At 47.1% G+C, this 10,643-nt stretch overlaps 4 protein-coding genes across 4 annotated transcripts; 2 read left to right on the top strand and 2 right to left on the bottom strand.

Annotated features, from left to right (window-relative positions):
- Positions 1–1,596: 1,596 nt before the first annotated feature.
- LOC111076178 (proton-coupled amino acid transporter-like protein CG1139) lies at positions 1,597–7,377 on the top strand. Its single transcript, XM_022369854.2, has 7 exons — positions 1,597–1,789; positions 5,062–5,266; positions 5,340–5,526; positions 5,585–6,210; positions 6,282–6,457; positions 6,523–6,678; positions 6,749–7,377. The coding sequence occupies exons 2-7, from the start codon at positions 5,064–5,066 to the stop codon at positions 6,838–6,840; spliced, it is 1,440 nt and encodes a 479-aa protein (XP_022225546.2). The 5' UTR covers positions 1,597–1,789; positions 5,062–5,063; the 3' UTR covers positions 6,841–7,377.
- On the bottom strand, positions 7,237–8,910 carry LOC111076181 (uncharacterized protein YER152C). The gene is made up of 4 exons (XM_022369860.2): positions 8,697–8,910; positions 8,511–8,632; positions 8,133–8,434; positions 7,237–8,075 (listed from the first exon to the last, which is right to left on the bottom strand). The coding sequence occupies exons 1-4, from the start codon at positions 8,856–8,858 to the stop codon at positions 7,378–7,380; spliced, it is 1,284 nt and encodes a 427-aa protein (XP_022225552.2). The 5' UTR covers positions 8,859–8,910; the 3' UTR covers positions 7,237–7,377.
- Positions 8,911–9,052: 142 nt separating this feature from the next.
- Positions 9,053–9,764, top strand: LOC111076182 (biogenesis of lysosome-related organelles complex 1 subunit 2). The gene has a single exon (XM_022369861.2). The coding sequence runs from the start codon at positions 9,131–9,133 to the stop codon at positions 9,638–9,640; it is 510 nt and encodes a 169-aa protein (XP_022225553.2). The 5' UTR covers positions 9,053–9,130; the 3' UTR covers positions 9,641–9,764.
- On the bottom strand, positions 9,653–10,137 carry LOC111076183 (immediate early response 3-interacting protein 1). The gene is made up of 3 exons (XM_022369862.2): positions 9,968–10,137; positions 9,800–9,898; positions 9,653–9,734 (listed from the first exon to the last, which is right to left on the bottom strand). The coding sequence occupies exons 1-3, from the start codon at positions 10,053–10,055 to the stop codon at positions 9,679–9,681; spliced, it is 243 nt and encodes an 80-aa protein (XP_022225554.1). The 5' UTR covers positions 10,056–10,137; the 3' UTR covers positions 9,653–9,678.
- Positions 10,138–10,643: the final 506 nt, after the last annotated feature.

The following is a 10,643-nucleotide window of genomic DNA, read 5'->3' as shown; positions in this document are numbered from 1 at the left end:
GTGCACGTGAATCATGGACGAGAGCTGTCTGGCCAAATGGTTTGGCAACGTCACCGCCAAAGTCAAGAGTGGATAGACGACGAAAGAGAGCGACTACGTCAGAGCCCCAGTCGAGATGGCGATGGAGCGCCGTCTTCTGACCGGTTCGACGGATACCCCATACCCATGCCCCATTGGAGTGGTGCAGGCTGGCTTTCTGCTTCACCGGAGGGATACGATACGAGTACGGCATATGTAAGTACGGTATATAGGGTAGATGACAGCCCCAAAGACATAATCGCAGCGACAGGGAGACACAAACTGTGGCACGCGGCGTATGCGCAATGCATGCGAATGGTGCGAATGCGTGCTCGGCCACGTACCCGTAAATCGAGATCGGAGGAAGGCCCACCACTGCCACCGACGACTGAAGTCTGCAAATAAAATTTCATTTGGCCAAGTTAGCAGCAGGCGGCAGGCCGAAGAACACCCTCCCCCTGCTCACACCGCCCCGCCCATTAACCGGTTGCCCGCTGAGAAAGTGCATTAAGCCATCGCATCGCTTCGCATGGCATCGAATCGAATCGAATCGATTGCCGCTTGTCCCCCTGCTTGCAGAAAAAAAAACAAAAAAACATGTTAATTGCAGTTGCAGTAGCCGTGCAGTGCAGTGCAGTGCCACAGGTAGCTGTGCCAGCCACACACTCGCAGTCTAGTCACTGGACAGCACTTACTGGTTCTTTTGTGGTCTTGCCATATGGCCGTAGCAGCAGCAGAAGCAGCCAATGCCCGAGGGGCGACACGATACGACGACAGGCAGCCAAATATTTGGCAACGACTCTGTGCCAAGACAGGAAAGTGGCCCACGGAACGGAACGGGACGCGGAGAGAGGAGTCTTGATGCTGATGATGATGATGGTTACATGAAACATGAAGTGTGTCAGCCAGCAAGCCAGCCAGCCAGCCAGCCACAACGATGATACCTTTAAACCAACAGATGGTGGAGAGCCACGGAATCGGGAATACTTTGGGTACTTAGGGTACCAGATCCGATTGATAGATCTCAGTGGATCACACTGTGGATATAGCAATTAGTTGCGTCTAGGATGTGGCAGCTCTTGATAGCTTACGGTGCGCGGGGGGCATGCTCTATAATTTGCCCTAAGTGATCAGATTGATGTATAAATGAAAGCTCTCCGCGCCGCCGCTAACCCCGCGTGGATTCTGCGACACTCGGACGAATGTGCGAGTTGTTTCGCTGTGATCGTCGTGCAACGTTTCGCGCGATGCTTAAAACTGGTGACCCACGTTGGATCTGATTTAGTGTTTAACGTGCGGCCAACACGAACACATCGCTAGAGAGATCGGAACTCGCACACACCACACAACCCAGCCGACCCAGCCAACCCAGCCAACCCAGCCAACCCACCAGCAACTATAATACATGATCATATAATAGGTGTGCGGCGTTGCGAGGGTTCTCTCTTTTGAATTCGATTTTGTGGTGGTCTCAGCGAGTGGTGTTTTTCGGTTAATTGTGGTTGTGCCACCGCCAGAGCCAGAGACAGTGCCCCGTGTCCCGTGTTCCGTGCCACAGCAACAGCAACAGAAACAGCAACAGCAAATTTTGTCGAGTGCCCTTGGCTGGCAAAAAAGGTGTCGCTCAGTAATTGGATTGGGGATTGCCAAAGCAGCGAATCGAAACATTCGAATATAGTTACATATGCCAAGTGAAGTTACCGCTCCTCCACTTCATCCCGAGTTACACAAGAAATTCCTCAATCGCCAGTCAGCTGCTGCAGCACAGTCGGTGAGTGGAACATACTTTTTTTTTTTGGCGGGCGGGGGAAACGGAAGTCGGTTCGCTACGCAGCTTCAGACATTTGCAAATTAGTCAAGCAAAGTAAGTCGGGCAGTGAGCTAACCAGTGAGCGGAGCAACCAAAGCTCCTTTGTAGATTCCCACTAATTGCATTTAAATTTAGCCAGCGGGAAGCGGTAGCCAGCCGCCTGGGCGGTTGACGCAAATCATTGATCAAGTGCACAGAAATAGCTGGCGGCACAAGAAGGGTCGCCAGAGCAGTTTGCCAGCGAATTACAAGTGATATTTGCTCCAAAGGGACATTTGACTGAAAGCAATTCCATACGCACATTGCAATTTATCTTTATCTGTGTGTTGAAATGGCATCGAGCCTACATATAGGGTTGGGGTGCGTATCATCCATGCAACACGTTGGCCAAGCTACAGACAGCTTTAAGCAGATATCGCACGATCAGTGGACTCTTGCAGAGCTTGGACTCCGACCACACCTCAGCGACTGAGAGAGAGAGAGAGAGAGAGAGAGAGAGAGAGAGAGAGAGAGAGAGAGAGAGGGAGAGAGAGATCACCTATGATAAATTTGCATTCAGCGTTGCTAATGGCCGTTATAATTCGATTTGAAGTCTCGAGAGCGAAGCATTCGACTGTGACCCGTGTCTCGAGAGTGTTGCAACTGTTTCGTGTCCATGCGGTTTGTGCAACAAATTCGCACCATCACACAGGTTGCCACAGGTTAGCTCAGTGGATAGAACTTATTGAGTCGTGTATTATTCACAGATTCGTAGCACAGACTGAGACAGAGACAGAGACCAGACTAGACATTCAAAACTCAACTCACAATAAGCGGAGCAAGGCCAACGGCTTTTATAAGCTTAGAAGCCAGGCTTAGATTCACCCGTCTCGACCCGTCTGGCCCGATCAAAGAGCAATTGGCGTTGGTCTATGGGACCAACTTGCTGTATCTTTGGATTGGGTATTATGGGTTTGATTGGAAGTTTTGCAAGGCAGAAAATGAAGCTGAAAAGTATTGCCATCGGTGTCCTTTTCCTCTCTCTATGAATCTCTGCACTTAATGCACAAGGCATACAGTAAGTACACAATTCCAATCTCTATATCATAGCCAACATAGCTACTCGTAGCTACCATAGAAGCGATCGGTTGAAAAGCAAGTCCCTGTACAAAAAAAAAACCAGTTTATTCCTAATGATATTCCAGCCACAACTCCACAAATTCGAACTATGTGTGGTAGTTTTTCTTTAAATATGTACAAGCCAAATCGTATATTAATCGAATGAAAGATCACTCTGCAAGGGTATCAAAAGCTTCGCCCTCGAATACACAAAACGTAGCCTTCCTCTCAGGCTGCTGACAATTGAAATTTGTGCTCAAGCGCGTCGACATCGCAGCCATTCGGACGGCTGCAAAGCCGCTAAGGCCGCTCCACCACTACACCGCTCCACCCCATCACCATTTGACGACTTGGCTCATTGAACTTGGCTAACTCTAGACGACAAATACAATGCATAAATAACAATACATTAAGAAGCAGCTGAAACAACGTCGCAACTCTCGAGTCGCGTGCTGTTTTCAAATTATATTTTTTCACGTGAAGAGCAATGGCAATGGCATGCGGCATGCGGCGAGCGAGCGACTGCGATTCATGGGGAATTCTTGGCTCAAAAACATTTTGCTCAAAAATGATTGCATCTGCGCCTACGAGTATGGGCGCCTATTTTTAGTTCTCTTGGCAAAACACGGGAAATCATCATCGCATCAACACTAAATCATGCGCAGAAAAACAGTCAAAACAAATTGGCAATTTGCAAATTTCAAATTGGCAAAAGACAAATAAAATTTAATTTATGAGCATAATGTGCGAGACTAATTCAATAGGATAGGGCTAGACACGGCTGGGGGACCACGACTTTAGGACAATCCAGTTTAAACCGCCTGCACTTCATTATTAAAACAAACTTGCAAAGGTTTTGCCATTAGTGGCTTATACCAAGAATAAATTATGGTAATTATTTCGCCGAATTTAGATGTTGCGTAGTATCGAAAAGGTGTCTGTCTGGCTTATGCCAGTTTTTAGTTTTTAGTTTCAGTTTCAGTTAGAAAGTTATGGAACAATAAACAAAGATCTATTGAGATTATTTTTGCTGTAGAATTTCCCATAACTTGATTAGGTATTCAAGAGAGCAATTACTTTTACTCATCAATTATTCAATTGGCACCTTTTCTCTAGCCAGTTTTCCCATGGAAATCCATTCACTCATTCCGACACCCATTCGATACAGTTTCGAAAAGTTAAAGACTTATTTTCTGAGAGTTTCATTCATCAGTCAACGACTTCCGCATATCTAAGACTTTGACTTTTGGTACAGACCGACAGACAGACAGACAGACAGACAAACCAGTACCCGCTGTACTTGAGATTATGCAGAGAGTCATTTTTCATTCAGGTTTACAGCGGCGGCAAAATGGGTGTGCGGAAGATCGTAACAGGCAGAAGATCAGATCTCAGGGGTCTCATAACGTGCATATATCATATCTGATCTGATCTGCAGTCAAGATGTCAACGGGAGCAATTAGATACGAATGCAAGAGAGACTCGCCAGAGACTCGCGAGATTGAAGAACCGGAAAAATTGTCGCAATTTGCCAAAAATTTCCATATCTTTGCAGAGAGATGAGATGTGAGAGATAATCTTAACTGGAACTGGCAGTAAAAAGCCCCCAAATTACCCATGTCATATAGATACATATATTCTAATTAAGAAAGGGGGAATGGGATGGGTATGGGTATGGGTATGGGAATGGCAATGTCCAAAGCTAGAGACAAGTGACACTAAAATTGGCTCACGACATTTGCGAGAGGTTCGTTCCGTTCCGTTTTGTTTTGTTTTATTCTATTTTAGACACGTTTCAGGCACGGCACGAAATGCAAGCTTCTACTCGTACGGGTACGGGTACGGGTATGTGGATGGGCATGGGCATGGGCATGGGATTGGGGCATGGGGCAACGCTTCGCTTGCATTGAACTTGACATTCGTTGAGGTCTGCTTTCAATTTAGAAATATGTCAGCGGCACAAACTATTTTCAGAGCAAAGCGAACATTTCACATTGCACATTGCACGCACTTGTTGCGGTTCGAGAGAGAGAGACACACAAAGAGAGACGCGGATTCGAATGCACATGCAGATGCAGATCTTACAGCATATACAGCATGGTATTAAATAGTATTTCCCTTTCCCATTATTGCAGCCATGAGTAAGAACGGACACAATAATGCAGGCTTTGTCAGCGATCATGCGGACAGCGTACAGAAGCCAATGGGGAAGTCCTACTCCCTGGAGCTGGCCGAGAAGGGTGGCAGCCACAACAACAGCAGCAGCACGAATAAGGCCATAGTGGCCAAGGATCCCGATTACAATCCCTACCAGCATCGCGATGTGGAGCATCCCACAACGTAAGCAGAGATTAAACAGATCAAATCAAGCTCAAGAGCAACGAAACTAATCCCAAACCATTCCCCCGTCTAGCAATTCGGAAACGCTGTTCCATCTGCTGAAAGGTTCTCTGGGCACAGGCATCCTGGCCATGCCGAATGCCTTCCGCAACTCTGGCTACATAACGGGCTCCATTGGCACCATTGTGATTGGGTTCATCTGCACGTACTGCATCCATCAGTTGGTTAAAGCGGAGTTCGAGCTGTGCCGAAGGAAGAAGGTGAGTCGCATTTCCATGTCCATGCATTCCAGAGATTAATTAATGCTCTCCCATTCAGATTCCCAGCATGAACTATCCGGCCGTGGCGGAGACTGCTCTGGGCGAGGGGCCAGGGTTCTTCAGAGCCTGTGCCCCGTACATTGGCACCGTAGTGAACACCTTCCTGCTGATCTACCAGCTGGGCACCTGCTGTGTCTACGTCGTGTTTGTCGCCTCGAACATCAAGGCCATTGTGGATGCGGTGGGTGATACGAACATCGATGTGCGCCTCTGCATGATCATCATCCTGCTGCCGCTGATTCTCATCAATTGGGTGCGCAATCTCAAGTATTTGGCTCCCTTCTCCACGCTGGCCAATGCCATTACCATGGTCTCCTTTGGCATCATCTGCTACTACATTTTCCGCGAGCCCGTCACCACCGAGGGCAAGGATGCGTTCGGCAAGCCCGAGAACTTTCCACTCTTCTTCGGCACCGTTCTGTTCGCCCTGGAGGCCATCGGTGTTATCCTGCCGCTGGAGAATGAGATGAAAACACCGCAAAAGTTTGGCGGCAACTGTGGCGTCCTCAACGTCTCCATGATCCTCATTGTGTTCCTCTACGTGGGCATGGGTCTCTTTGGCTATCTCAACTACGGCAACTCCGTGCTGGGTTCCATTACGCTGAATATGCCGGAGCATGAACTGTGAGTGAACTTCCCACTTCCAAATGAAAGTGGTTCTCCCTTTATAACATCTCATTCGCTTTCATCTTTAGCCTGTCGCAGTGCGTCAAGGGTATGCTGGCATTTGCCATCTACATCACCCATGGCCTGGCCTGCTATGTGGCCATTGACATCACCTGGAACGATTATGTGAGCAAGCGGCTGGGTCCCCAGCGCAACAAGCTCTTCTGGGAGTACGCAGTGCGCACGATTCTTGTCCTGATGACTTGTAAGTCGGAAGACCATTCACAGATTACTTGGTTACTTGATTACTGATTCCTTTTCTTTTTACAGTCCTGCTGGCTGTGGCCATACCCAATCTGGAGCTGTTCATCTCTCTGTTTGGTGCCCTGTGCCTGTCGGCCCTGGGCCTGGCCTTCCCGGCACTCATCCAGATCTGCACGCACTGGTACGAGACGAAGGGTCTGCGCAAGGCCTGGCTTTTGTTGAGTGAGTAGTGTCTCAGGATTCACCACAAACCCGACAGCCTTTGCTTAATTGATTGCTCTTTTTGGTTTAGGTAACTTCGTGCTCATCATTGTGGGCATCCTGGGACTTGTGATCGGCACTTATACCTCACTCAGGGAGATCGTTCTGACCTTCACCGAGTAGGAGGGTGGCAGTAGAGAATAGCATTCAGTTCTAATCCGCCAGCTGGCATTCCAATTTAAGCGAAAGTATTATGAGCAAACGGAAGATATCTAAATCGGTTTACATTTCGCATTCGCAGCAGTAGCACAAATGACAAAAGGATCTGCAGTTGCAGTTGCAGATACAGATACAGATGCAGATATAGATGCAGATCTGATCTATTTTGTACAATGCGTAAACTTCTAATCTGGACCTTCCATCTTTGTGTTAGATAACTAATCTCTAACAGTTTATCAGATTTGTGATATTTTTAAGCATTGTGCCCAAAAACCTGTACAACCAATGTACATGTGTATGTTTATATGTATGTGTGTGTATATCTATATCTATGTATATCTATATATATATATACATATAGTATATTTTTTCATAACGTATAATGTAGTTTATAACATTCTTGATAAGTAGTTTAGTGCCAAGTCACATCTTTATAAGCCTTATTTAACGTATGATGATAGCGGACAACAATATGAATAAACATAAACCTTTTTTGCCATATTAAGATACGCCTTGCGGTTGGTTAGGGACAGGCACAGACATCATATAATCCTTAAGTGCCTGGCAGAGACGCCGGGCTCCGTCTACAAGCTTCGCCTTGCCGTGGAAGCCTATGGATAAACGAAAGAATTGCTTACCACTCTCCCCATCCGCGGCGAAACGAGGCCCAGCTATAAACGCAATCCTCTGATGCTCCAGGCTGTATTTCAGAAATTCTCTGGCATCCAAAAACTCTGGCAGCCGTATCCAAATGAAGTATCCACCGCTGGGGCTCATCAATTTGCAGTCCCCGGGCAGCTCCGCTCTGAGCGTCTTTGTGGCGGCCAGCATGCGCTCCTTGTAGGTCTCGTGGAAACAAGCTATCTGCTTCTGGGCCAGATTCAGCTTGAACAGACTACCTACAATGCCGGCGGTGTAGTTGTTGAAACAACCGCCGCTGTTGGCGAAGCCACTGCCCTCTAGCAAGGGCTTAATGCGCGGCGGCACCTCCAGCCAGCCCAGACGCAATCCAGGACCGAGAATTTTGGAGAAACTGCAGTTGGATATGACATGACCAGCATAGTCAACATCCGAGCGAGCATCATACGAGAGCAGACGCGCCTCAGGCCTCTCGCCATAGTGCAAGATGTTGTACACATCGTCGCACACAACGAGAAGGTCATACTTCCTGGCGAGCTGCACAATGCCTCGACAAACCTCTAAAAATAGAATACAGAATGAAAAATTAAAACTTTTTGGTCTGAGGACAGACGTACCTGGCGAGAACAATATGCCCGTGGGGTTGTGGTAGGTCGGAATGGTGTAGTACATTCCCCAGAACTCCTTGCTCTGCGAGCTGAATCTGTGCTTGGCCACCTTTTCGCCCAGATCCTGCAGATCAACCCCATCATCATTCAGCTTGACTGGCACAATGGTCAGACTGGTGAAGTGCTTCATGCAGTCCAGGGCTATCATATAGGTGAACTCATCCACAAATATAATGCCCTGGAAGTCAATCAACGTCGACAGCAGCAAATGTAAACCGTTGGTGGCACCAGCCGTAATAATCAAATCCTCACTAAAAACATAAAACAAAAGATAAGTCCACAATCATATAATGATAAACGCCACAAAACCGCAGACCCAAGTCTCACCAGTTGACGGTACTTTCGTACATGGCGCTGAAGTAGGTGGCTATCTCACGACGCACCTCAAAGCATCCGCAGGTGGGTCCATACTGAAAGATCAGCGACTGATTTTCGTTCTTTTCATGTTGCTGAAAAAGTGCACAAGGTCATTTGAATGGGAATTGCATAATTTAGGCACGGCAACTAACTCACCAGACAATGTTCCGTGGCCTGCTGAAAGATATCGCAGCAGCTCTCAAGAAGATCCGTGCCCGGTGCTCCGACGCCCAAATTGAGGATGTTTGGATCATAGACATTCCAAGCGCCGCCATCGAAAAGATGCTTCAGCTTACGTTCCTCCGTCGCACGTGACATGCTGGTCCGTAGAATGTCACTCTTCTAATGCTCTTATCAATCCGAAGTGCACTCATATTTATAGAATTGACAATTTGTGCCGCGAAATTCGTCATTTTCGACATTGCGCTTTGTTGCGAATTAGAGCTGGAAGCATCGATGTTCTATAGCGACTATCGATGTTTTTATACATCGATAGTCGCCATAGAACATGTGTCCTCACCTCTATCAAACAGCTGACCACCAGAAACTGCATTGTTTTTGGAAAATTGGAAAACTACTCCATCGGTCAAATGGACACGGAAAAGCCCTCTACTAGCGCTGCTGCAGCCGCTGCATGTGCTCCAATAGTGCAGGACCAGAATCCTCCGCTCCTGGACTCGCCACTCCATGGACCAACGCTCTCCAGCAGTTCCAGCTTCGAGGCTTTGGCGCGCCACGACGACCCAAACCTCCGCCGATTGGCGACACAAATGTTTCAGAAAACAGAGGAGTACATTACGAACGAACTGAACGCTCCCCTGGAGGACTACAGGCTGTTGGAGGAGATGAACAAGGCTACCATAGCCAAGTACAAGGACATGCGTCAAATTGCAGAGAACCTGAATGCCTCTACTAGTGATCTGAGCCTCAAGTTCCAGCAGCTGGCGCCGCTAATGCAGCAGATCGATGAGATATCCGATACGGTGGACAAACTAGAGGCGGCAGCCTACAAGTTAGACGCATACAGCATAGCACTGGAGAACCGCGTCAAGTGTGTGCTCCAACGCAAGGCGGGCACGGGCACACATGCGACACAATAAAGGCTTACAGTATACTTTTTACAATAGACTTTATGTTATTAACCAAGTAATAGTTTAAATATAATCGCAATTATGTTAAGAAATATCAGGGGAACTGCAATAAGAAAGAGATGGTTTTATTATTTATGTTTCTTTGTTTATGAGAATGCTGCTACGTACTTTTGGCCACTGTGCGAATGGATCGAATGAGATTTAACGCTTGGTCCTTGGCCGTGGGAGCCCCAAAGTCCTGCTGACCCGCTTGCCGACCCCAGCCAACTAAAAATAATGTGCTCAAGATTAGCGTCGTGGCGCTTGGGATTGCAATTGCCATCTAGGCAAACTTACACTTGGCCAGGAAGCGCTCCTCGTGCAGGATGCAGACTGCATTGAGGCACAGCAGCGAAGCTTCGATGAGCGTCCAGAGAGTAAACATTATATTGAAAAATTGAGAATTATTTACATCGAAATCAACCAAAACGACCGAGTAATTGTTGACGTCAGTCAGTGCTGCCCACTTTTCAGCAGGAAAATATGCGTTTTTAACTTTCACAAGAGACAAAAAAAAGCTAAAAATTTCAGAATGGCTTTATGGCTTACTAAATTTTCTGACAGGTAAACCTTGTTGCTTCAAACAGCTTATTGCAGTTGTGATGGTAACTTTGCAACAGCTGCAGTACTGCTATGCTTATCTGTGTCATGTTTGCGAAGCCTTAAATTCTTCGCATTTTAATCAAGCAAGCACTTTTGCTTATGGCCATTTGGCACTTCGAAAATGTTCATGCATGTGAATCCACATTTCGCATAGATGATAGTTTGCTTAAAACTTAAAACAAACCTGCTAACATAAAAACGAGGAAAAAAGCCAAACGCATGTCTAAAAAATCACAAATTCCCGCTTCCCGTAGTTGGTCTTAAAAAAACAGCCAGATTTGACGGGAAAAAGCGGATTTGGCAGCATTGACTCAGTTGTCGTCTTGCCATTCACACTTTTCGTATTTCAACGTCACAGGTCGAGTGCCTG

Source organism: Drosophila obscura, unplaced genomic scaffold (assembly GCF_018151105.1).
Source record: "Drosophila obscura isolate BZ-5 IFL unplaced genomic scaffold, ASM1815110v1 contig_1, whole genome shotgun sequence".
Classification (NCBI taxonomy): Eukaryota; Metazoa; Arthropoda; class Insecta; order Diptera; family Drosophilidae; genus Drosophila; species Drosophila obscura.
The sequence above is the reverse complement of the archived record's forward strand: the minus strand, read 5'-3'. Positions and strand labels throughout refer to the sequence as shown.

Excerpts from the sequence above, each read along its gene's own strand:
- LOC111076178 (XM_022369854.2), top strand. The coding sequence starts at position 5,064 with ATGAGTAAGAACGGACACAATAATGCAGGCTTTGTCAGCGATCATGCG. Across the intron at positions 5,267-5,339 it reads GATGTGGAGCATCCCACAAC|CAATTCGGAAACGCTGTTCC; the intron begins GTAAGCAGAGAT and ends TCCCCCGTCTAG. Across the intron at positions 6,679-6,748 it reads CAAGGCCTGGCTTTTGTTGA|GTAACTTCGTGCTCATCATT; the intron begins GTGAGTAGTGTC and ends TTTTTGGTTTAG.
- LOC111076181 (XM_022369860.2), bottom strand. The coding sequence starts at position 8,858 with ATGTCACGTGCGACGGAGGAACGTAAGCTGAAGCATCTTTTCGATGGC. Across the intron at positions 8,435-8,510 it reads TACGAAAGTACCGTCAACTG|TGAGGATTTGATTATTACGG; the intron begins GTGAGACTTGGG and ends TTATGTTTTTAG. Across the intron at positions 8,076-8,132 it reads GGGCATATTGTTCTCGCCAG|AGGTTTGTCGAGGCATTGTG; the intron begins GTACGTCTGTCC and ends TTCTATTTTTAG.
- LOC111076182 (XM_022369861.2), top strand. The coding sequence starts at position 9,131 with ATGGACACGGAAAAGCCCTCTACTAGCGCTGCTGCAGCCGCTGCATGT.
- LOC111076183 (XM_022369862.2), bottom strand. The coding sequence starts at position 10,055 with ATGTTTACTCTCTGGACGCTCATCGAAGCTTCGCTGCTGTGCCTCAAT. Across the intron at positions 9,899-9,967 it reads GGAGCGCTTCCTGGCCAAGT|TTGGCTGGGGTCGGCAAGCG; the intron begins GTAAGTTTGCCT and ends CATTATTTTTAG. Across the intron at positions 9,735-9,799 it reads CATTCGCACAGTGGCCAAAA|TTCCCCTGATATTTCTTAAC; the intron begins GTACGTAGCAGC and ends TTCTTATTGCAG.